At 37.4% G+C, this 26813-nt stretch overlaps 1 protein-coding gene across 1 annotated transcript; it reads right to left on the bottom strand.

Moving 5' to 3' along the window:
* Positions 1 to 664: 664 nt before the first annotated feature.
* LOC104458215 (protein fantom-like) lies at positions 665 to 26610 on the bottom strand (the record flags this gene model as incomplete). Its single annotated transcript, XM_010078579.1, has 15 exons — positions 665 to 760; positions 4253 to 4386; positions 7700 to 7784; positions 7958 to 8141; positions 10506 to 10600; positions 11711 to 11840; positions 14251 to 14334; positions 15517 to 15731; positions 18454 to 18820; positions 21130 to 21281; positions 22585 to 23037; positions 24122 to 24239; positions 24854 to 25030; positions 26233 to 26283; positions 26504 to 26610. Coding segments are annotated over 15 exons (2448 nt in total), but the record flags the coding sequence as incomplete, so codon positions are not given.
* Between the last annotated feature and the right edge of the window lie 203 nt (positions 26611 to 26813).

Here is a 26813-nt window from a genome sequence, read left to right as displayed (position 1 = left end):
TAGAAGGGTAAAAGTTACTTTAAAAAAAAAGGTTGCAGTAATTTAATAAGTCCTGCAACTAGCCTCGGTTTTTATATTTAATTGACAGGAACTGCATGCATCAAAGGAAACATACTGAGATTGAATGTGCATAAAATGGATATTGGCATTTTAAAGAGGCAGATGAACACAGTGAGCCAAGTCATTTTCATATACTGCTTTTAATAAAATCTTCACAGTATAAAATTCTTACTGAGGCTAAACACAGGTATTCCATCTACTGGGGTGATTAGGGATAACACAGAAGTATTTTTAATCCGTTTTCTAAGGCTTATGGTTTTTTATTAAAAGTTTAAAATCTGACTTGCATTTTTAGTACTGTTTTATGGAGCAAAAAGTCTTGAAAATGCAAACAGAGCACACCTCTCAATCACGTAGGTGTTAATTATCCACAAGACATTGTGTGGAGAGATTCTTAGCCTTAGGGGGGAACCGTACCAACAAACAGACTGAAAAGTACACAAAACCTTACAACTACAAATCAAGGGTCCTTTTCATACAAATTATACATTAAACATATGGGAAGAATTACAAAGATCTCATCTTTGAAGCACTATCAAGAATGTATTTATAGTGGGAGAAGGAACTTCTGCGGGCAAACTTCCTTTTCATGCCTCCTACTCACACATGCACTCCTTATGGACTGAACGCAGCACCTGGAGGGCTTCCACTGACACCGTGAGCTTTCCAATTGCCGCCTTAGCATCTTGGGAATCGAAAACTAGAAAGGAAACATCGTAAAACAGCATTAGCAATTTCATTGAAGGTTTTGGTTTTGTTCTGGTAATTTTCCTTAGCATTTGGACCGACTGAAAGGCACCTAGCATACGCTTAAAAAAGAGAAAAATAAATAAAAACCAAATCTTCTAGTTCAGGCACTCAGCTTGCTGGAAATGGAGCACTCTACAAACCAGAATGTACCTCGTTAAAAGCAGTAGGGTTGGAATTAACTCTGAAATAAAACTATCTGGATGATAATTGCCCATATAAATTCATTATTTTTCACAATACTTGAATATAAATGTTTCAAACTCTATTAAAGGCATATATGCATATGGATAAATACTTCTCAGTAAAAGACACACTGATTAATGGATATTCTACACTATGTGTACGATCAGTCAAAATCAGCCTGGACAGTTACTACTACTTAAATAGTACATTGTCGTTTCCAGTGGGTGCAATGCAAAATTATTTAATGCCAGGCTTCCATGGGTTGTAAAATAGTGAAGTCTACACAAAGATGGTATTCCCCCTAGACTGAACTATTCAACTACCTTAATCTTTGTGTATGTTGGGTTTAAAGTATTATTTAAAATTCCTCTTTTACAGAATGTAGATAACATGATTTAAACTTGCTCTTTTACAATATCCAAGTGAGCCCAGAGGGCCACAGTCTCTGCTGCAGTCATTAAAAACGCTGCTCGTGGTCAAAGCTGAAGCTCTCTCCCAGTCCTGCATAAAAAGCAACGAGGCTGCCTAACGTGACTCTAGAAGGAATTGGAATGAAAACAAATGATCTCAAAAGCACACATCTTTATGAAGCCAATTATCCAGCAAACAAAAGGCAAGGTGATCTACTTGTGGTATAAACTGGGATAAGCACTCTGGGACATGCAACGACACTGCATGCTGCAACTTCTAGATTGCTGGGACAGCTCAGGAGAGGTTTGGAGAAGGAAAAACAGGTGATAAACCTTCCATCATTTACTTTGTTGATAGAGCTGTTACAGGGCAGACTGGACACTATTCTTAGAAATCCAAACCATTTTTTATATCCTTGGACAAATCACGCGGTGAACTGCCAACTTAAAGAGCAGACTCAAGGGACATTATTCTTTTTCCTTGTAAGAACAGTAGGATAACTGTAATTAGTGATACCAGAAGATAGCATTAATTCTATTTTCTCAGTTTTAATATTGTCGTATTATCTCCGAGACGTATTGTTATATGTCTTGTCTATACTCTTTTTCATTGAGACTCTTGCTTAGCCATTCACTTAACTGCTTCAAATCTCCTGTGGGCCACTCTCACAGAATCAGCAATGAAAGGAACAAGATGTGAACAAGATATGTTTGCAGTCCTCAAAAAGAATGAAGGGAGTTTATGGTACCCCACTTAAGAATTACTAGATCTTCATGTGGCAGTGTCCCATGAATTTCCCTGTGTCTAGGTTTATTCTTTTTCCCTCAAACCATCTCAGAGAACGTGTACAGTTCTATTTATTGTGCCATCACGTTTAATTGAAGTCTGTGTCCAGATCTTAAGAACTTTTTCCATTACTTTGTCCAAGCAGATATACTGATATATTCTACTTCTGCCATGATCTGACATACAGCAATGTAAAATTATTTCAATTCTCTGAAAGTTCTAAATTTGCAGAAAATATGCTTGTGGATGCAATAAAAGAAATCTAAACTGTACAGCATCTTCAGGGAAGCGGAAAAGTGTGGATAGGAATAAGAAGAAAAGTATTTCTGTCTACTACTAGAACTTTGACATAAAGTAAAAATTAGTTCAGAACTTCTATGATTAGGGGAAGAAATGCTCTTCACAACACTGTAGTTGTCACTCCATGGTAATGATGACCTTTGGACAGAACAACAACTAGTAACAAAAAAAAGTCCTTCCCGTCACAAGAATTATCTCAGATAACAATGAGGACTTTTAAGAGTTTTGGGAACGGTGACACTCAAGGGTACAAAATTACATCACTAACCAATCTCATCAAATGGGAATTATGACAATGGGCATTATGGCCGTAAAATCCAGAACAAAAACAATTTTCCAGTGAGAGACTATGAAATACCATTTTGGAGGAGACGTGCTTTCGTACAATTACTTGGAGAAAAGTTACTAGTGGAGAAAAGGAAGTGGTTCAGCCACAGTAAGAAGCGGTATGTTATTTTTCCAGATTAGGAAAATTTGATTCTTCGTAGGATTTTCCTTACAGTGCTCCTGGAGCTCTGATGTATTCAGTATTTAGCTACGGCACGGACGCAAATTGTGCATGAGAATGGAAATGCATAAGAAAGCCTGTTTCTTTCCCTCACTACTCAGCTCCCCATCACCCAAGTTATGGGCTCATTAGACACAGCAGCAGAAGCAGCAAAGCCACATTAGCTTGGCGTTCTACTGGGGCTAAGGAGAAACGCTGCCATTGCAAAGAGCACCCTGGGAACATGGGCGCACTGGCCCTAGTAACCAAGCTGGGTCGCCCACCTTTACAGGAGAGTAACTCTTGTAACAGATAGACCCTCAGCTTTTTCACCGAGATTTACCACAAGGAGGAAAGAGGATGGAGAGGAACAGGTAAGGAGAAAAATGCATCTTAAAAACCATGTCCCTGCTACCCTGGGGAACATTTTCCTTCACTGTCTATGAAAGGACCAAGCAGCCCTCTTGAGTGTTCTTATCAGAAGAGTATAGTGAGAGGACAAGGGTTGAAGCTGAAAGAGGGGAGATTTAGACTAGACATTAGGAAGAAATTTTTCACTGTCCGGGTGGTGAGGCAGTGGCCCAGGTTGCCCAGAGAAGCTGTGGATGCCCCATCCCTGGAGGGGTTCAAGGCCAGGCTGGATGAGGCTTTGGGCAACCTGGGCTAGTGGGAGGTGTCCCTGCCCATGGCAGGGGGTGGCACTGGATGATCTTTGAGGTCCCTTCCAACCCAAACCCTTCCATGATACTATGAGTACAAAAATGCTGTCATGAGACCCAGGGAATGGAAGATTCCACGCCTCCTACTCACTTCACCTTGCTTTAATGAGTGAAAGTTCGGACACAGTCTATTACAGAAGGCTGCTTGCTCTAAACTGACCCCTAACCAAAGCCACCAGTATTTCATACTGTCTCAACATTAGCAATACAGAATTACATACATTTTCATTTTAAAATGTATATGTATAGTTTTACTAGCATGAAGTATGTTGACAAAATAGAGAATTCCAGTAAGTGGACATATCCTGAAATTTCTTAGGATTTATAAACCAACTATGAGCTGGGAATGCTGTTTGATTTGGGGAATAACAGTAATGCACAGTTTTTACAGACTTTTGCACAAATGTGGAAGCCATTCGTTAATATTATAAGAATTTCTTATTGAAACAATGTCAAACAATTACTTGCACAGTAAAGCTTGCAGAGAAAAGCAGAAATTCAACAAATAATTTTTAGGTTGCAAAAGGTTCCAACAAAAGTAATCTCTAAAACTTACAATCAATATCTTGCTCAATGATGTCTCTTCCCTCCCGCAATATCTCTCTCAAACTGACATAAGCGAAACCGATATCTTGACATTCAAGGTCCTGTTCGCATGGTAGGGGATCACTGACCACCGCAAATCGTAGCCTAAGCATAAAAAAAAAGAAAAAGAAAAAAAAAGCCTTCAAAAAGGCTTGAAAATTAACTCAGAAAACAGGAAAGAAAAGGCAAAAAACATGCTCTAACAATTAAGCATAAACTAGAACTCTTAATCAACTATATTGAACATTTCCCATGACAAGAATAGTCTGATACCCTTTCTTTTAAATCCTCCCTCCTTCTTTAGCGTTATTTAGCAGTAGTAGAAGGACAGAGAGGTAACCAGAGTTCTGCAGGCTTAGAGAATTTTTTCATTTTTCTCTCCACTCCCCGCCACCGCGTGGCACAATTCCGGTTCACAGGGTAGTGACAGGCAGAAGAGTCTAAGGATTAAGGACTTTTTACATTGGAAACTTGTAAGTTTGCAGCTCAGGTGCTGAACCAACTGTTTCAGTCACTTAATTTCTTTATATTTACCACCCCCCCCGTAAAAATCAAGATCGTACCTATGTACTTTGAGACTTTTAGCAAAACTAATTTATAAAATATCTAAAAATATCATTAGGGTTTTTTTGTGGGGTTTTTTTGTTTGGGTTTTGGTTTGGGGTTTTTTTATGTTGACCATACCATGCGAATTATTTGACATGAAGAAACAAAAGTTTATCTCCACGCAGCCCCTTTGTCCATCCCAAACATCTAAGCCCAACAACCATACAAAATATTTGCATTTCTTCTGTGAATTTAAATTACACTCACTGCATCTGAGTATGGCTTTTCTTTTAAACACATCATTCCACTGTTGTGCTGGAGCTGACCTGCTGGCTTGGCTTGGGGCCAAAGCCACTGAGACTGACCAAAGGACAGAAATTCAGAGCAAACTGCTTTTTTGGTATGTCTTGGCAAGGTTTGAACTGTGAATGCTTGTGAGCTTTACAGCCTAAAAATGTCTATAGCCATAACCACTGCAACACGCTGTTACAGCCCTTTATTTTTGTGCTTGGCTCCTACTAACAAATATTTCTTGTAGAATACATAGACATAAATATTTGTTTGCCACTACAACCAGACACCTATGTGTCTTGAAAAAAAAATTCAGGAGGCAAAAAAAGGAAAAATATCACAGCTATTGCCAACAGCAGGTGGCTTGAGTGAGTATAATGGATCTCACTTGGGATTTTGGCAGAGCTAAGCAGCAGCAAAACTGCCAAAACGGAACTGAAAAGAAAGAAATACTCGGAAGTGTAAGATAAATATCAAATTAAATAAAAACAAATCAAAAACTGTAAGAATAACCGATACAGCTGTTGGGTACTGGGCAAAGATCTGTTTTGTTAGGATTCAGTGTCAATGTTAAATCAACTCAATTGGAGAAACCAGCTTAGCAGTTAACACAGGGATCGAAGAGATAGTGCTGGACTAATGTTCATCACTTAAGGGTACCAACTACTACTAAAATTGTCACTAAAGCATAAACTAAAAGCAGGCCTAGTAACATTTGGGACAGCACCTTACCGCCAAAGCGGAGAGTCATTCACACTGGTCCACTTTCTAGTTCAAAACACAGAATCATAGAATCATTAAGGTTGGAAAAGACCTCAAGGATCATCAAGTCCAACCATCAACCCAACACCACCTAACTCACTAAACCATGTCCCTGAGCACCATACCCAAGTCTTTTTCAGGAACAGAGGAAGCTCCAACAAAACAGATCCAAAGAACAGCACCTCTAACACCTGATAGTTCCAATATGCCTCACAGTTCCAATATGCCTCAAAGATCATAAAACTGTATTAAATCTTTGCTGCTAATCAGGAAGGAAGAGATTTGAACTCTGGATCCCATTGAGGCTACTCCAGCTACCAGACTGCAAGGATAGGACCACAGTCACTTTGACTTGAGTATTTTTAAAAAGTATGACAAACGCTTTAAATTCAGAAAATATTTCAATATGACATTCAGTATGCTTTAACTTGTTTCTTCGTTTACCAAAAATTGCAAAAGAGTTTTGCTTTCAGGTTCAACTGGCTGCAAAGACACAGGTTACACTGCCTTGGAACACACCGCACACGAACAGACTCCTCGCTCTGCGTCAGCACAGAACGCCCACGGGGCAGCTGTGTCCCACATCACCTTAACACTGCTTCACTCACGCAAGAAACTTGGATGGAAGTTGGAATATCAAATCCACACTCAGATTTCTTACATAAATAAAGCTATATATAGTGTTCCTCTCCCGCACATCTCTCTGGGAACCTAGACTTTCTCTCCAGCTCATTTCCCTGTTTCTTTTCTGTAATGCTGGGTATCAGTACTCACTTTCTTGCAGGAATCCCATGGCTACTGACAGAGTAAGAAGAAATTTTGACATCCTGTTAGAAGTCCTGTTGCGGTAGATATTTGCTAGCCACTGCAAGAAAGACTAGAAAACTGAACAAAACTTGTCTGCTAATAGAGAGCCAAAGGAAAAGGAAAAAATAAGAATTGCCTTAAGCTTAAAATGTGCTTTACAATGAAGCAGAAAAACCTGGACAAATATTTACTGTTGTTGCTACAACACCACATAAAGGTGTTATCACCAGCAGGGAACCGAGAGTGCCTGGACAAAGCTGTGATGTAGGTGAATTCGATTCTAATTCTTTATTCCAGAGATCAGCCACTTTTAAGCAGCCTGGAGAAAACCCTGTGTGTTAATGGAGTATATTAACGTGAAGCTAACACATGCTCTCTACTCTTTCAACGTGGATGCACAGATTTTGCTACTTTGGAGAACAAGAGCTCCATACAGTCAGTGTCTTGGAGCAAAAACGATTTCCTAACAAGAAATGGCGCACCCGCAGGATCAGCCTGGAAACCTCCTGCATAAGCTCTTCACTGGTGCTAGCACAGCAGGGTGACTCCTAGAAGAATGGATAGATACAGACACACACACACACATATATATATAGGTTTTTGGAAATTCTAGTGTCCAGAAACACTTTTTGAAGCTTTAACACTCCTTTAGTACCCTGAATTCAGAAAGATGCATTACTCCACCATGAGGTAGTTTTGTGCTTTTCAAATTCATTATTGATAGAACGCTGATGACAGAATCTCTCTTTTCAAAACAAGGTTGTTACAAAACCCTAAACCAAAACAACACTAAGAGAGGTCCCACGCCACACGAGCCTACTCAGGGAAGAAATGTAGATCAATTGCCACATCAGAATGCAGAATTCCTGGCTGAAACAAATTCTTCTCTGGTTAGTTAGCTATGCACTAACTTCTCAGGGATATCTCCTCCATAAAGGCAAAAAAGAAAGCAAAGCATCAGCACTATTTACCAAGACCTTTTGTAGAACTGAAAAACAGCACTAACAGGTACCTGTCAGTATGGAGATCTGGCTCTAGAAGCATAGACTTGAGATAGTCTCTTCTGGCACTATTATTTGCCTTATCCACATGTATCACTGCAAAACAAATCGGATTTAATATCATTAGTTATCAATTGTTTTCCATATTTTAGAAGAAAGAGCATGAAGAAAAGAACAAAAAAAAATAAATATTTCTTTTGGAATAAAAGCACCTATAATATCCGGAGGAAGGAGACATTATTGACAGACAGAATTTACATCACACTTACCACAGCCAAAGTGATAGTGAATCTTCTGACCAATTTTTGGTTTTGGAAGCGACAGTGGGGTCTCTTCTGCAATGACATTGTGTAATCTGCACTCTATGAACAGCTGCTTTATTGTTTCATCTGATGCAATTCGTGAGTCAGTAAGATGGAGCGATAGAATTTCAATAACAATTTTTTCAGTTGCCTATTTAAAAACAAAGCACAAATGAAATACAAATTATTTTGTGTTTCTTGAAGTGTTAACACAAACCAACCAAACACACATGTAAATCACTGGCTATTTTGTGTGACTAACACTGATCAATTGATTTTTGGCACAGACACAGTAAGATTCGAAAGCCCCCAGGTCTGCAGTTAAGGATACTGCTCCAACAGATACTGATTTACATTCAGTGTCGAAAATATTTTTGCAATGGTCATACTCTGCTGGAGAAGATTAGGTTAAGATTACAGTAATGTACAAATGACATCTGAACCACAAATTTCAGCTGCCGTTATTTGTAGCTACACAGCAAAGTGATTTGTATCTTGCTCCTGTAACTGCTTGCCTCAGTCTCAGTCCCAGGAGGCACCAAAGTTTTCCAAAGCAGAGAGGATCGTCAGGCTCAGTGCCTCCCACAGACTGTGCTACAAACAGCTCAGTGAAGTCACAAAGTAGTCAGGCATGTCAAGTAACACTATATTGACATGGAATTCAACTTATATACTGAACTTTTCCAGTTAAATCAAATATACATTTGTAAGTTTAAATTAACAATATGATAATAAAAGTAATATCCCCATTGTTTTTCACCAGAGCCTATTCTTATTACCTTTAACTAAAATGCCATTTTTCTTATATAAAATTGTTTTATACTCTTCAGTAAAGTCTATATTATCTGTGTACAGATAAATTTTAATAAGCTTTATGTATTCAAGTAGGAATGTCAGACTTGAGAGAAAAGTCAAATATTTCCCCAGGTAACTTGGCAATTCAAAGAAAGAACAGCCACGATGGTTTCCAAACTGGAGTACATCGGTGATCATTCAAAGATTAGATTCGTTAAAAAGCAAACAAAACATGCTGGAGTTCAGAAACATCAAAAGCATTTTTTTAATTCTTTCTTTTTTTTTCAAGCTCATAACTTTATTAAAAATATTTCCCCATATGGACATACTGTGACAATTTTTGATTGTAAAGTTAAATCACTTGAAGTAATAAAATATATAAGACAACCTTTCCTGACTCAGTGTTAGAACTGCAAGTCAATATTGTAATTTATTATGGAGATAGCTCATATTTTTCCAAGCAAATTATATAATTGATTAAACTGCAAAGCAGGTATATCCTATAGGAAAAATATCCATCATATAGAACAATTTCCATTGCTGTCAAGCCCTTTCAATATTTGATAAAGTAATTTTACCCCCTGCTTTCAAAAGATATTTCCTTTCATTATGTACCCTAAGACACTTTAACTAAAAACCCAAATCTGAATATTTCAATAAGGTTGTTTCATTATTCAGTAGATTCATGGAAATTTTACTAGGATGACAGAAAACGCCACACCACTCTGTCTCCACTAATACAGGCACACGGCTTCAGCTGGCAGTATTACTGGGATTCGTGTAGAATGATGAAATATTTAAAGGAATTTTTTTTCTAAAAAACTACTAAATCAAATGACTGCCAAATATCATTAACGTGATGGTCTTTGACTTGAATGTGCTTGAAAGAGATGAAAGCCTGGAAAGGTTACCCAGTTTCAAACAATAACCTCAAGCACTCTACATTCACATGCATAAAAAATGAAATTGTCTCTATTGTCTCATTTTACTTCAGAAACAACTCTTCTTGCAATGAACAGATGTATTAGCATTTGCATTTAAAGTGAGATGCTGAGTGGTTTTGTTCACCCCCAGGTATTTAGCAGCTATGTCCATCTAGTGTGTACGCAGACAGCCATTTACGAATCAAGCCCAAATACAATATAGGGTATTACAAACTATTCCTTTTACGTATCTTAAAATTTGTTTGACATATTTAACACTTGTAATTGCATTCTGTAGGCAAAGAATATTACCATTTTTCAAGGATAACAGGGTAAATTCAGGTATTCTGCTTTCTAACTCACAAGGAAGCAAATAACAGTCATAGTACTAGAAAATTGTAAGAAAAAATACTGAACTACTTTAGAGCTTAACAGTCAAGAAACAGTCGACATTCACATTACAATAGTTATCTTTTGCTGGGGAGATTTTGTGCAGGACTGAAATTTGATTTCAGAGTCAAACTAATTAGAAATGTCTATTCTAAGTGTGTATGACAATAATGGAAAAGATGACAACAAATTTTCCCATTAAAAAAGCACCTATAGATCATGTACAGGCAGGTTAACTTTTTTTCTGTGAAAACATGTCTATTTGAACTGGAAACGAGGAAACATACATTAGTTGAAAATGCCTTAGGTTCTGAGCTTAGATACAGCAAAGCTACTCTTAGAAGACATTAGGATTCAAATATTTTTCTTAGACTTACCAAATAATTGGCATAAATACTCTGACTCACCTTTAATTTGGATATTGGATTTGATATAATAACACAGTCATCACTGTCAGTTGGTATTGATTCAACGTCACCATCTTTTTGTTCATCACCTAGTTCTGCCAAAAAAAAAAAAAAGTTAGTTAAAAAACCCTGTATTTGTAGTCCCATCTGAGACTTGCTGAGAAATCTGACAGCAATATATTTGCTTTTCTAAGAAATAAAGTACAAGCGCCAGGTAAATCTTCTCTTCCTTGCAGAACATTAACAAGAGCAAACCGATGACCTTTAAAGTCGCCTAAGCAGTGTTTTTTTCTGATTTGCTAAAAAATTAGTAATGTTTCCCCGATGAAAGTCGATGAGTTGAATGACGTAAGTCCTGTGATGAACTGAAGCGGGAAGAACAATCAGCTTTAGGTAAGAACATGGCCTGAACTTCTGGGTTTCCTCTGACTATGTTTAACACCATGCACAAGTAAACAAGAATGTACTTTCTTTTTTTCTTAAAAAAAAAGTAGTTCTGTTTGCAGGAGGATTATTTTCTAAAGCATTCAGGTCCTTTTTCTCTCTAGCAAATTACTTATAAACATAACAGGGATTCGAGATCATGTTTTTCCAATTTTTCTAATGAATTCTTATGCAGAAGCTGCAAACAACTGAATGTAAAATTTCAGCATTCTGCTTGTGCTTTTACTGTAAACTCGGTATTGTGGACTTGCTTTATTTCAATGATAAACACTTTAAGCTCGGAGGTGCAACAGGATGACCCGGCTTTTACAATCTTTAAATAAATCTGCCTCTAACAGGCCACAGATGTGATAACACATACTACCCCTCTCACTGTCTGAAAGGATTTCCAAAATCAGCACTGGCGCTATCCGCAGACAGGAGGAGCATGTTCATGAAAATAGTCTTTAGAACAGCACAGTTCTAAAGGAGAATACAAAGACATATAAATAGAAGCCAGGTGTCCTTTAATATCTTACGAATCTAGGTCAGATACCAGATTTCTGCATTCAATTACAATACAGTTTCCACTTGGGAAGACAATAACACCATCATATGCACCAGCCAGCTTCAGCTCTAAAGTCCACCAGAATATCATCTCTGTCATGGAGCTTCTCATAACAAGGCAGCTCCCACTGCTGGTAAGAAATGCTTAAGAAAACCCAAAGAGACACAGATTTACTAAGAAAGTACAGTCACTTATTCATAAAAATGAATTCTACCTTCTGTTTGCAATTCTTCAGTTACTTTTGTCTTACCTTCAGAGGTAACTGAGCTCTGGTCAGTCAACGGCCCCTTTGGCAGAGGTAAGCGGTCTTTTTCCTGTTGAATTTCTTGAGCCATCTCCTTCACCTTATCATAGAATCACAGAATCATGAAGGCTGGAAAAGACCTCAAGGATCATCAAGTCCAACCGTCAACCCAACACCACCCAACCCACTAACCCATATCCCAAAGCACCACATCTACACGTTTCTTGACCCCCTCCAGGGATGGTGACTCCACCACTGTCCTGGGCAGCCTGTTCCAATGCCTCATCACTCTTTCAGTGAAGAAATTTTTCTAATATCCAGCCTATCATCTGCTAGCCTTTCTTGCTCAAACTTGTCTACTGCATGCTATATAAAAATAGATCAACTTAGAGTCTTTGTAACACTCATTCAAGTTACTGAAGTTCAAATCTTGAAGGGTTATGGCTCACATTCAGTATACACAGCCTTTAAACAACTACATAGCTTAGGCAGGGCAGGAAACAATGAGAAGTTGTATCAAATAATTTCTACAGTAGAAAGACAATTCTCTAATGATGTATATTTGTGAAAACATAACTATGATAATCATTTGGCACCTGTCAACATACGTACAGCCTGTTAGATTTTCAGATTCATTTTTATTTCAGCTCCTACAGTTCTACAAGACTCTGTCTAAGAAAAAAAAAAACAAACTACCACCACCTTACTCAGCTGGCAAATTTAGAACAAATTATACAATATTTTCTGTTTCAAAAGCAAGCTAGAATCATATAAAAAAAGAACTGGCTTTGCTACAAAATATAAACATGTTATCAAGGTAAAATATCTTTAGAGCATAACTTAGAAGTTCCCTTCTTTCTCTTTGAGTACAAATACCTAGAACAACACCTCATCAATGGATACAACATTACAGACATGGCATCTTCCATGGGAATTTGCTGGAGACCTATGCATTATTTATTTCCATCAGTTCACCTCTAGGACTGAATTTTCCACAGTGACACTGATGCCTCACCTCCCACCCTCAGAATCCAGGAGATATCACTCAGCTGTCCACAGAACATCCACGTTGTCCAAAACCACACCTGAAGAGTTATTTCTAACACATTTGGAGCCAGACGAAGCAAAACAATGGTAACAAACACCAAAGAGCCTTATTCTATAAATAAAGGTTAATCCTTGAAGTTTCCAAGTTGTCAGACACTGACTCCATGTTTCTTAGGCTCCTCCTTGGCACAGACGATGTGTCATAACCACTGTGTTCCAGACAATATTTGGCCATTCTAATAGCACTTTTGTCTCTAACCAGAGAGTGAGGTTGGGATTTTTAGAACAGCTAGGGGAGCTGCCCACCCACTCATGAAGACTTCTGATGGAGACCAAGCAGCTGTCTCCCTTAGAAAGTGAAAAATTGTAGAACTTTGAGAAGTTACTTTTCAGACGGCTGAAGACATGTTGTGTGTGTAACTATATGGCTAACATTTCAGTTTTCAATATCTAAGGTCGCAAAAGATTTGATTTCACCAACATTTAGCTTCTTACTTTTAAAAAAGAAACAGTTAATAAATACAAGAGTAATACGACTTAATTCTTATTTCCAGGCTATACTGGAAATGGCTCAAAACAGAGTTCTAGTCGTGGTAAACCAAAACACAGCAGAAAGACCTGTGAACTGAAAACTGATGTTAACATTTAAAAAAATAAATCCAATTGAGGCGTTTACAAATGGAAAAAAATGATCACAGCTAGGTTTGAATTAATTCATGCAGCATAATATTGTTATCCAATAATACTATTGTTACCTAATAATAATATTCATAACCTTTTACAACTACCTGTTAAAGAACCTACCTTAACTTACTGGATTTAATTAAAGAGTAAATACAGCATATTCTTAGTTCTTCAAAGGCAGCCTATTTAAGATCAAATGACAATTTACACCATAGAGCAGATATGTCGGAGTTAGTTCCATGCAGACCCTCCTAGAGTCTGGAAGGATGTACACAGGATAATGTATCCCAGGTTCAGAAGTGTAACTGCTTTCACAATGTGCATCATCTCAGCTGATAAGCCGTGTTTCAGAGTTGACTCTGAACTAGGTCAGAATGGGTATCTTACTAGCACAGCCCTCGGAATCTGTCTGTAGAGCTATTTCTATGTCTGTGGAAGCCGTACACTGCACAAAGGCACTTCAATTGGTAACCCACAGAGCTGAGAAACACAGTGCAGAGACAGCTGATCGGTCCTGTTAGAATCTGCCCTAAGTCTATAAAAGCTGAAGCTTGTAAACTGTGGAGGATAGCAAGGAATTCTGAGGAGTCCCACAAATATCCCTGTATTGTATCCCTCACCTGTATGCAGGACTATACTATCATTCACTGCCTGGGACATCCCAGTCCTGTGTTGCCAAAACTGAGTGTTCTCAATTACTTGTTCTACCAGTTGTCTGTACTGAGATGTAAGTAGTCTTTCTTGCTTCAACATACACGAGCAAAATACTTCAAACTTACTTCCATCTGCGTTGTACTAAGATCTGGAAAAGATATTTTCTTCTCTGCTTGAGCTGCATGTTGCCTTGGTTTGGGTGTTGGCTTCTGCAATGAAACAAATATAGGTGAAGACCATTTGTTGCCATAACCATCTTACTTCAAAGTCAGTTTTGAGGGACTCCCATTTTTCTCTAAGCCAAATCTAACTGCACTAAATTCATTTCTAAACAGGCAAGATAACGCACACGTTGTTTGAATAAGCACTGCCCCCCAAGTGGAGGTACCTTTCGGAATTTAGACACAAATGGGCGCCAAACTCCACAGAACATCTACCGAATGCAGTGCGAGTTCCAGCTGAGAAGTAATTGTAGAACTGAAGTCAGTGGTATCATCCACATGGCAGAAGGATTTATTATCCTTTATGGAGTGTTTGATCCCTCTTCTTGTTCTGTAGGCTTACCATCTCTTTGAAACCTTTCCTCATCCCACTCTCTTTGGAGAATTTTAACACAGACAAGAGACTGCTAACAGCTGCAAAATTAACTAAATGATCCAGAAATATTTCTGTCATGATGTTATAATACAAAAGACAAAAAATAATAACGAAAAAGTGGTTTACTACTCTTCACGCTTTACTCTCTTGATGAAGGTAGAAATTATCCTCCATTTCCACTGATTTTTATACACACACACACAAAATCCTTACACTACTTTTAATCTATGAGTGATCTGAAAGAAGATCTTGGGTATCTTAGCACCCTGCTCCAGGGACCAGAATAACAGTGTGGCGCAGATACACCTACGTCTCTGTACATATGGCTTGAGTCTGGCTGCTTGAGAATTCTTTTGGCTCAGAGCTATCCCAACTGACTGAGATCTGACTGAGTTTCTAAGAGACCACATATGACTGTCATAAATTTCAGCCATAGCCCTGCAGTTGCACAAGAATGAAACTACATTTTATGTAAGACATCTACATTGGAAAGAGAATTAATAAGCACTACATTTATAGGGAAGACATTTAATGTTTGTTATTTCTCCTCCCTTTTCTCCCCAGTGCTTCGCTAACCAGTTATCTACCATATAAAAGATTTTTTTACAATTTTGGACACAAGAAAGATTTCACTTCGCAAAGGAAGTTGAAGATGGTTGTTGAAGTAGTTGAAGTATTTGTACTCTGCATTATTTTATGTAAAGACAAATCCTGGTCATTAGGGATGAACTGAATGACCTGCTGTAATAGGCATCTTTTTTTATCTCTTAACTTCTGGGAGTTTGTTAAATTACTGTCACTGATGAAGTAAAAGAAGGAGACACGTCTGGAGTCTCCATTTGTTCCTCTGCTTGTAGTTCAGTTGCCACTGATTTCTCATTTTGAATGTCATTCACAAAATCTGCACTCACTGTTGACCCGCTTGGTGGTCGATAGACAAGCTTCCACTTTAATTCAACTGTGATGGTACCGGTAGCAAGTCTTTCAGGATGGGTTAGTTCAAAAGCACCTGAAAGCAAAATGCACATCTTGTCTAAATTACCTTATTCTATACATATACAAGCAAATGCAACACAAAACGGAATGGGACTCAGTAGTTAAGTAACTTAATAGTCTTCATTTCAAAAGCCAAATAGCGTCAAAATATTGTGTTCTGCAGATCCAAATATATCCAATATAACACAGTGGACATTAAAAAACCACAGGATTTAGAAGGGACCGGATAACTGTCTTCACTCAAGATGTCTTGTAGGTTTCTAGATAACACAATACCAGATAACTAATTCTTACTGATACCTTTTGAAAGATCCAACTAAAACATTTCCATGTTTTACTAATACTTACTTTTGTTAAAGAAAACTAAAGGCTTTTAAAAATCTGCAAGTTGCTAAATCTTTAGTGAAGAAACACCCTAAATTCACTTTAAAATTTTCTATTATCCATTTATATGGGACAATTATAGAATCATATTTTAAAATTTTCATTAATGTCTTATAGTTGACAATGAAATAATCATTAAGCAGCTTTTATATTAGAACCACCATAGTGAATTTGTAACTGATATTAACTTGTGGGAAGCAGCTGATGCACTGAAGGCAGGGCTGCTATTCACACAGCAGAAAAATGAGCTGATGGAAATCTCACAAAGTCCAACAAAAGCAAATGCAAAGTCCTGCACTGGCCCAGGAATAGCCCCAAGCAGCAGCACAGGCCGGAGGCTGACTGGCCACGAGCAGCCTTGCAGAAAAAGAGTGGGTCCTGCTTGGCAAAAATAATGTCAGCCAGCCAAGCCATGTCTTTGCAGCAAATAATGCCAACTGCACCCTGGCCTGTATCAGCAAGAATGCAGTCAGGCAGGTGCAGGGAAGGACCATGTGTTCTCTGCTCAGCGCCTGTGAGATGGCAGCTGGAATGCCGTGTCCAGCGCTGGCCCCTCCAGCACAAGGAAGCCACTGACACTCTGGAGCAGATCCAGCGGAGGGGTACAGAGACCTTCAGGGCATTGGAGCACACGACTTAGAAGGGGCTGAAAGAAGTGATTTTCAGAAGAGGAAGCTCAGAGGGGATGTCACTGCCACCTAACAGGAGGGTGCAGAAGAGACAGACCCAGAGGTGCACAGCGCAGAGAGGACAGCCAACAAGCTCTATAAGGGAAAAGTTCTTATTGTGAGGGTGATCAAACACTGGAACTGGCTGACCAGACAGGTACTAGATCTCTGTCCCTTGAGATACTAAAAATTTAACTCAGCAAAGTCCTGAGCAACTTGCTCTAACTGCTCAGGAGGCTGGATTAGATCACATCAGGAATTCCAGTCAACAATGATTCTAAGATTCAAAGTGTAGCTCTTGATCTGGTTTTTTTCCCCAAAGAGGCTGATCTCTCATGTCAATTTTCTAATTTAAGTGGACATTAGCCAAAACTAGAAAAGGAAACTAATGGGGAAAAAAATGAAGCCATGCAGAGAAAGAAACCATGTTATAAATTAGTGTATCTGTCCTGAAAAAAAGTAGCAGCAAAACCAGAAGAAAATGAGCTGGAAGAAACTACGTACATGCCAGGAAACATTTTTTTTTATCATTAGAACATCTAAAAGGACCAGTAAAAGAAGATATCAATTATTTCCAGCTTACTTTTGAACCAGAAAGAAACACTTGGGTTTTTTTATTTCAAGAGTGATTTCAAGACACCTGCTAGTTTTGTTTCACAGATATCTTGCCAGGTAGGAAAGCAGTAAATTTTGAAAGTCAGCTTTCAGCTACTCCTTCCCACCTCATGCTAAGGCTAACGGGGCCTTTCTACCTAATAATGAAAGATGCTCAGAATACAGTGGGGTGAGAAATATAACTGGTAAATTTGGTAGGTTTCTCAAAACAAAAACCAGTGATAAAACACAGATGCAAACAGATTACTAAAATACTAATAAAAAACATCAATAATTGATTAGCAATTAAATTCAGTCAATTCAAATTATAATTAGCTATCAAATCATAATTATTCCATACCTGGCCCAGTATAGAGAAGAAAAAAAGCATTTAAAAGACTTTTCATCCTTGTTAGAACCATAACAAATAATAGGTTCGCTTAATTTTTTTTTTTACTTGTGGACTTACTTCTTTCTCTTAAATCTCAGAAAATGTAATGAGGGGAAAAAAAAAAAGTCCTAATATTGCAACCCACCCCATAAGGTACAGGCATCCTGTTCAGATTCACTGGGGTCGACAGATAATCAAAACCTCCTCATAAGACTTGTTCTCCAGACCCTTCCCCAGCTTCGTTGCCCTTTTTGGACACACTCCAGCACCTCAATGTCTTTCTTGCAGTGAGGGGCCCAAAACTGAACCCGGTATTTGAGGTGTGGCCTCACCAGTGCCAAGCAGAGGGGGATGATCACCACCCTAGTCCTTCTGGCCACACTGTTTGTGACAAAAGCCAGGATGCTGTTGGGCTTTGTGGCCACCTGGGCACACTACCAGATCACATTCAGCTGTCGGTCCCCAACACCTCATTTTCCATCAGGCAGTTCCAGCCACTCTTCCCCAAGCCTGCAGTGTTGTATGGGACTGTTGTAACCCAAGTGCAGGGCCTTGGTTTAAACTCAGCCTCCTTGAATCTCATACAAGAGATCAATCCCTCTGAAGAGCCTTTCTTTAGTTTGGTTCTTAAAGACATACAAAGAGATATGAAAAAGGAAGTGAAGATTTTGTTAAGTTTAAAGAGGTCTAATTCTTACCTGAGATAGATCTGTCATGCGCTAAAGAAATAAGAGGCACCTTGGCTTTCCCTATATAAGCACTCTTGTCTGTTTCACCCTCATCAAATACATAAAAGGATAAGGACTCCGTCTTTAGGTATCGGTCTAAATCTGCGTTCATTGGCACTTGGAAACACATATGGTCATCTATCTGTGGGTTGTTGCTGCTTGGAATGATGGGAGTATCGTGGTCTTCAAAATCAAAGAACTTGTAGACAACATAAGGATCTGGCTGAAGATTATTTTTTCGGGATTGTAGATTGTTACAACATTTTACTGTAATGTGAACTTCATTTAAACTGCCATCTGTTGAAGTGATGACTTGGGCAGTTCTGAGTATCTGCTGCTTTAAATGAAAAAGAAGTTAAATTAAAAACATGAGAATTCTTATGCTGGCAAACCCTAAGAACTATATAAATAAACAAATATGGGATTATTTCAATGACACTCTAACTACTGCTTAATTTTACATGTCAAAATATCAGATGTTCTATTAATTCAACGACATCTCTCTTGGGTTGTTGGTATAAGGAAAGAAGAGCTTCATCCTTTCAGGTCTGTGACTGTTTGCTTTATTCTAAAGTTTTAGGATCTACCTGTCATTTGATAATCTACAAAGCAGTGAAGATCATGGTTTTAAGAGTGATTCATATCTAGGGCCACTTTAAAGTTAAGGATTCTGATCCTGACAGCTACTCTGTGTCAAGAAATGTTTATAACTGTAGTCCCTTCTGTAGACGTCGTTTTCAATAATTAAAACTGCACTGCAGATTCCTCTGGTTTCTTCTTCCTCCAAAACCTTTACCTACATAAATAATTGACAAAAACTAGAAATCAGCATGTGAAGAGTAATAATAGATGTTTGAAGTAAATTTAAAAACTCAATGATATCAGGAAGTTTTTGAATTACCTATCAGCACGGTTTGTGCATACTGTGGAACCCACAGTTGGCAAACTGGGAAATTAATTTTAACAAAAATTAAAGAATAACAAACAAATAATGTGACTATCCTCATCTACACTGAACTCAGAAGGCTCTCCTTTTTTACTGTAACATGGCACAGCTATCTTCATTAATTGTACGTAATTATCTTGTTTGTAGAAGCCAGAGTTCTGTCTTCTGGTATATGGGGAAACGTATCAATTTGATTTTTGTGTGACCAAATGTTAAATATTTTGATTAAGTCATCCACACTGGAATAGTTAACAAGAAAACCAAACATGACAGTTTGAGGCCTTAATATGCAACCTTGAGAGTACTATTTCTGGCTACATATAGAACCGGAAACAAAATTACAGCGGTTTATGTACAGTTCATGTTTTCATGATTTCTGCCATTATGCAGGACAGAAAATTCTATATGTATCTTTAACGAGTGAAAGCTTAAATTTTGGAATGCATAAGTGAAGCTACTTTTGTAGCTGCAGACTGACAGAGCCCTTAACATGATGTAACCATCTGCTACAGCTATACAGCTTCCAGTTTCTGCCATAAACACTTCTGAAAACTGCAGTGTTTCCAACAGCTCCGCAGAAGCTGTTCTTCATTTCTGCCATTTTTCCTTTTTATTTTCTCTTGTATAACCAGTATATTTCAGTTGCCATGTTTGAATTTGCAATTTTACAATAATTACAACAAAACGCTCTGTTCCACATGCCTTACCTTTCAACTGGGTTTGGATTGGTAACAAAGCCAAAAATAACATCATCAAAAACAGAGAAATCTCCATAGCAGGCTTTGGCATTTAACAACGGCCACATTTTGTGAGCGAGTTAAAAATACCTTTGATTCTTGTAAAAATCAGATTTAAAGCAAATGTTACAATGCTATCAAACAGAAAGTCATTCTGAAAATGCCTACACTGACCTTTAACAGAATTCATACACTAACCACGCTTCTCAGATTACATCATGGAATCCATTTGGATTATAGAAGAATATACATTTACAGTACAGAATACTGTGAAACATTAAAGTTACTCCAGCCTTACAGTAATCTAAGCAGCTCTAGATTAAAAAAAAATTGCTCGTTAGAAACTCTAAAGTGTTTTAATTTATACATTTCAACCTGATTGCTTTTATTTCTCAAACAATCATTGAAGATGTCTGAAAGTCCCTTATTTTTCTGTCTGCGACCCTTATTTCAACATGATTCTACAGTGCATTATATTATCCAAATTCTCTTCATTATCCATCTTAAAAAAAAGAACATGTGAAATAATCTCAATCTCATAATATTCAAACATTAAGAACTTGGAGACCTTTCCAAACAACTGCTTCACCTGGTCTACTGATCTGACACCCAGCGGGTTTAACATTCCTCAATACTGTACTAGAACAAAATGTTAACAAAATCTGGCACTTACAGGTTAAGAAAATTAAATATCATCATTTCATATATTCTAGTGGCAATTTCAGTAAAAATAAATAACTGAGTTTAAGACTTTGTCTCTTCAGGTGACTTATAATTCAACTGGTTCTTTTATTTCTTTATATGAAAAACATGTCATACAGCTGCTAAAAATATTTTCCAGTTCAAGAACCCTTTCCTGTGTTAACCTTGAACGTACCAAGACTTGAAGTAAACTATTTGAATTTTAAAGTAATTTTGAACCGTTTATTCTATGAAAACTACGAAGTACAAACCCAAACATACCTGGGATGGTTGCTCACGGTCCCTAAAATTGGATGTTATATACCCCAGAGCCTTTGACCTCTGTTTGTAGTGACCAATAGCTTGCTCCATGGGAAGTCGTAACCTCATCCAGTATTCTAGAGTACCGTAATCTCGAACGTGTCCTTCGGTTCCTAAGGAATACATACATAGGGGATCGCATTAATTTTCTTTTCAAAATTAAATGGCATCTACGTTTATGAGCCAAAATCGGAACATCACCATTTTTTCATATTGCAATCTTCAATATTTACAGTCCAGGCTATAGAGTTCACTATTTTAACCCCTTTAAGGCAAATAAAGTTTAGTTCAGTTTTGTACATCAACAGCCGGAAGTGTACCATAAAGTGGTCTGTGGTTTAAATTCCTGGCAGAAATACCACTTTCTAATGGCTTATTAAACCAGACTGGTGACAAAACGGGGCAGTTAGAGGTCTCTGAATATACTGATCTCACAAACTACTTCTAAAAGAAAAAGTAAACAGCACAGAGTATTAATCACTTCTTAACAAAGGCCTCTCCGGGAGAACTTAAAATTATTCTCAAACAATGAACAGATGCCTTACAACTGTTACATGCAGCCTCTGTAACCATTTCTTCCTTTACTTATTGACAAGGAACAAGGGGATAGATCTATGACACTGGGGCCAGATATAAAGTACTGATGTTTGTCAGTCCTATGACACAGAAATGGTTTTTGGTTTTAATACATATTCTGCCAAACAGGGAAACTGCATATTCAAAAGTAGAATAATTTAATTTCATTTAAATGTATGACAAGAAACACAGAAATTACTGTATGTTTCCCAGCTGAAGTGGGGCCCCCTCGCATCAACAAGTCTCAGAGGATGAAAGAAACTGGCCTTAAACAACTAAAACACAATTAACGATACATAAAATAAAGCAAAATGAAAAAGAATGTATTTTTTTAAAATATCTTCCCTACAGCATTCATAGAAAAATTCTAACATATGAATAGAACTACAACACAATCAAGTACACAGTGCTACTAACTACTTCTCTCCGCGTTGTTTTTGTAGAAATCTGTTAAGTAAGGCGACACTATCTTTGAATAAAATTCTTTACATGTAACACTTTGCAAGTAACCTTTATACAAGATAAAGAATCTCTTGCTATTTTCAGACCAGATTCTCCAATGCCATTGCCAGCAGGTGTCACGTCCTTGACAATCACTAGGTTAACACCATCGTTGTCCTCAGGCACTATGGGCACCTGTCAGAGTCTTCTCACAGCTTTTGGTAGAATCCCCAGAACATGCTGCGTATCCAACAGGAAATATCATGCTGTGTAAACCTTTTTTTTTTTTTTTTGCTTTTGAAATAGTAATATACAAATTCATTGTTGGCCAAATACACATTACGTCATTATCGCTTCCAATACTGCATCTAGCGGAATACTTTTAGATATGTTAATTACCAACTAAATGTGCTGTGCTGTAGATCTTCGCGTTGTTTTCCAGGGTCTCCCACAGCTTCAGTTGACAGGTAGCAACTGTTTCATGATCTATGCCACACGCATGATGAACCTCAAGTGTGACGCTGTTTTCCTGCAGATATTTCAATAAGCGCTCGTCAGCCCACACAAGGTACTGAGAGGTGAAGTCAAACGATGGCGTGTGCCCATAAGCTAAGGGGGTTATCTCAAGTTCGAAGTCATAGAAGCCATAAGTACAAAAAGTTGCAAGTTCATGGTCGCCAAAAGCTTGCACAGCTCCAGAAGACAAGATGACTTTGCTGATATTAATTTCTAAAAGGTTCTGTCCTCTTTCTAAACATAAAGGTTGATCAAATTCATGCACTGGAGCACTTGTCAAAATTTCTCGTCTGGTTTTCCGTGGTTTTGTACCATAAAAAATATCACTTAGTTGGGCTGCAACAAATCAAATAAAATAGAGCTACGATGTGATCATCTGGTTTAAAAATCAAATATAATTAATGACTGAGTAGGGAGGAAAAAAAGCATAATTCAATTATATTAACAATGTTATTTTCTTAAAGGCATTACCAAAAAAGAAATCACACATTTTAAATCATACATCTACTGCTCGTATAGCACACTGACAACGATCCAGAATACCTCCCCAAGGGAGCTGCTTCAATATGCAGGAAAACAGACACAGGCCCCTAACAACTAGTAACAGCCTACAAGGAAGGTAACAAACAAAAAACTCAGAAGCCTTCTGCAATGATCAAAATAAGTATCACTACGCAAATGCATCAGAGACTTAAGATCAATATTTTTGTAGGGTTGAACTAAATTTGCCAGGGAAAGAAAGAATAACTCTGATTTTTAACCTCTGTAATACACTGAGTGGACAGAACTATCAGCAAAGACCTTCGCACGTGCCTGGCCTCACAGGTGGTGAGCGGTGAACAAACCGAAACACATGCTTAGAGAATCAGGACAGAAATCGTCATGCAGCCCTTCAGTGCAGGGGATGCAACTGGGAGACGTAACATGAAAAGCAGTACGATATTGGAGTTTGTGAGGCATCTTATTGCAGGCTTCCTACGCACATTGACACACTGAAGCCATGAAAACAGCATTTTAAATTCATTATATTAAAATATTCTGTTAGTAGATTACACCATGACTTTGGGATTTTTAGCAACACATAGAATGACTATGGAACGATAGGATAGGGAAGTAAAAGGTTGACCATATATGGATGATTTATTTAAAAAATAAAATAAATCTAAGTTTGGTAGTTTAACACTTATTCAGCAATAGCTGCAGCACAGACTGCTTTGTTGAATTTTGTTCAATAACTTTATCATTTAAGCCAATGAAACAGCACACAGATAATTTTCCATTACAGAATTGACCTTTCTACTAGTTTTAGGAATCTAGGAATTTAGTTTCTACTAGAGAACAAATTTACAACAATAATTTGCAAGAGATAAAATATTTAAAAAATAGAGAAGAAGAAGGATATAGCTTTTTTTTAAGATACCTTCTAGTTTTCTGATGCGCTCAGATTTCTTATCAAGAAGATGGCCATATTGTTCCAGCTTTAGCTCACAGTCTTTCTTCAGACCTTCCATCTTTCGTGTCACTGCTTCTACTTCCACCTGAAAAAAATTTGCACGTAAAAAGGACTTTTGAGGCTTGTCTGCACTGATGCTGCACATACCTTTGGCTACGAATTAAAATACAATTAGATTTGAGGAAAGAACGTTCAGGGTCCACAAAAAACCCAGCAATTTTTAATTCAGCAATATACCAATTAGTTCCCACTTCAGCAAAATATAAAAATATTAAGAAAAACAGACAATGTTCAAAATAGTTTCTTTGATGATTTTGTTACTTTAAAGTTAGATTAATTGAATGAAAAGTCAAAATATGATCTGCAATATGATCTCAGCCCAAGAGAGAAAAGCAGAGTGCTGTGGAAAAGGAAGCTCATCTGGTAAGTACACTTACTGTTCTTCCTGGGAGGACCTGATAAGAGCTGAGAGATAATCCCAAGAAGGCACGGTTTGAGGGCTCTGATCAGAGTGAGTTAATGAAGTTATAGTCATTTGGATCTCATGCTTTTAAAACAATACTTTCAACAACATCAACTCTTACGTTAGGTTACCTATTTGTTGCTGAATTTGCAAGTCTTAATTATGACAAATTCCACTACGACCAATGTTAAAATGTTATTATCAGGTTCTTTTCCACGGTGAGCAGAGTTTAGTACCTGGTAATCTTTGGTAATTTTGTGCTGCACAATTAACATATTCCTTGTCTTTTCGAGTTCTTGCACTGTTTCCATATGTGTTAATTGTAGCTCCTTCATGGAGTGTTCTAAATCTTTATGGATATTGTCGTCTTCTTCCAAAAACATAAGGTCCCCTTCCTTCTGCGGCTTTTCAACCTGGAGCAAATTTGAAAAATTACTAGAACAAACTTTTGGAAAATATTTGGATGTATTTGTGCCTGGTTAAATGTAACACTGAGATATAATTTTGGAACAATAGTAAGAGAGTAAGCATGATTTTGTAAATTTTAAACATGTGGTAACACAAAATATAGTAGTGAGGTAGACCAGGAAGTGTCAGGATAGTATTCAGTAACGTAAGGTTGTGATTATCAGGAACTAATTAAAATGTATGAGGTATTCAGAAGCAATCGCTCCTGCCTGTTCAATGAAAATACAAAACTCTTAATATAGTTGCCTTTTATAGAATTAATAATCCTGCTTCAGTGAATGTACAAAACCTGAATTATTATTCTCAAGTCTACATTGCTTCTGTTATTGATATTGGGGTTTCATCTCCACCTAGCCTTCCTGGGTTGTTTTTTTTTTCTTTTTTTCATTATCATTATAGAATTACAACTTGCATTTCAGTAGCAGAAAATGAATCTATTTACAATAAGAACTTCCTCAAGAAAATAAAATGTAAGTCACTGGAACAGTGGAAAATTAACGCAAACTTATTTTTTCACCAATTTCTTCCCCCCATCCCCACTTCATTTTCATTTTCACCCTAAACAATAAAACTACAACTTATGTGCAAGAAAAAAAACAGAACATTTTCTGAGATTTTAGTTTTCTGGTTTAATAAACAAAGAGAAGTTGTTAAGCATCATTGTATGGCATTTTAGAACTTCCATGCTTATAGTATGCTTAGAGAATTAGTAATTTTTTTAAAAATAAATATTACAGGAAGAACACGATGGTGTCATAAGTCATTTAATGAGAAAACACAGGTTTTTTGAAAAAATGCTTCTGAATCTGGTTTAATTCACTTAGATGTTATAATGAATTATCTACATAGCTCGAGATTTCATCCTGACAGTTTTTCATCTTCCCTTCTGCTTCACTGTAACTGAAGAATGACAAAAGCACACATACGAGATTGAAGCACTAACTACTAAAAGATGCACAAATAATTCAGCTCTCAAAAATCCTAGGCATTGTGTAAAAAACATCTAATGGTCAACCAAGTGTTTAGTTAGAGGGGAAAAAAAAAAAAAGGCAAAATATATAGAATCATAGAGTGGTTTGGATTGGAAGGGACCCAAATCATATTATCTAGTTCCAACCTCCTACAAAGCTCATTCTTTTTAAGTTACCTTTGTAAGCAGCACGGCTTCACTGAGTTCTGCCCCACCCCTATTATCTTCCTGAAACAGAAATAGGTAATGAGAAGGTGTTATCAGATATCAATGAGTATTGAAGAAATACACTCAGAATACCAAGATGCACTCTCACTAGACATGACATTTTGCTTGACATCGTGAATAGTTATATTTCTGTATTCTCTTACTTTCAACAAGTATTTACACTATGCATAAAACACAGTGGGGTTTTTTTGCTCATATTCTAAACAGAAACAGAGTTCACCTTGGTTAAATGCTTCACTTGCTCTTTCAGTTCCTCTAGTTGTTGCTTTTGTTCCAGGTAGCATAACTGCAGGTCTTTGTTCTCTTCCATCAGCTTTTTCTTTTGATCTTAAGAGAGAAAAAGAAGAAAATATTTTGCTTAACATAATTATAAAAATTATAAACTTGCTTTTTCATATTAACTTATACATGAAAACTTCATTTTAAAATGTAAAAACGTTTATCCTGTATAGAGAATTAACAAACAGAAAGAGAGGGACAGAAAACTTCTCCTGTTTTGTGGGAATAAAGAGCTTGCACACAGGATCAGC

The sequence above is a fragment of the Pterocles gutturalis genome, unplaced genomic scaffold (assembly GCF_000699245.1).
Source record: "Pterocles gutturalis isolate BGI_N339 unplaced genomic scaffold, ASM69924v1 scaffold7573, whole genome shotgun sequence".
NCBI lineage: Eukaryota > Metazoa > Chordata > Aves > Pterocliformes > Pteroclidae > Pterocles > Pterocles gutturalis.
The sequence above is the reverse complement of the archived record's forward strand: the minus strand, read 5'-3'. Positions and strand labels throughout refer to the sequence as shown.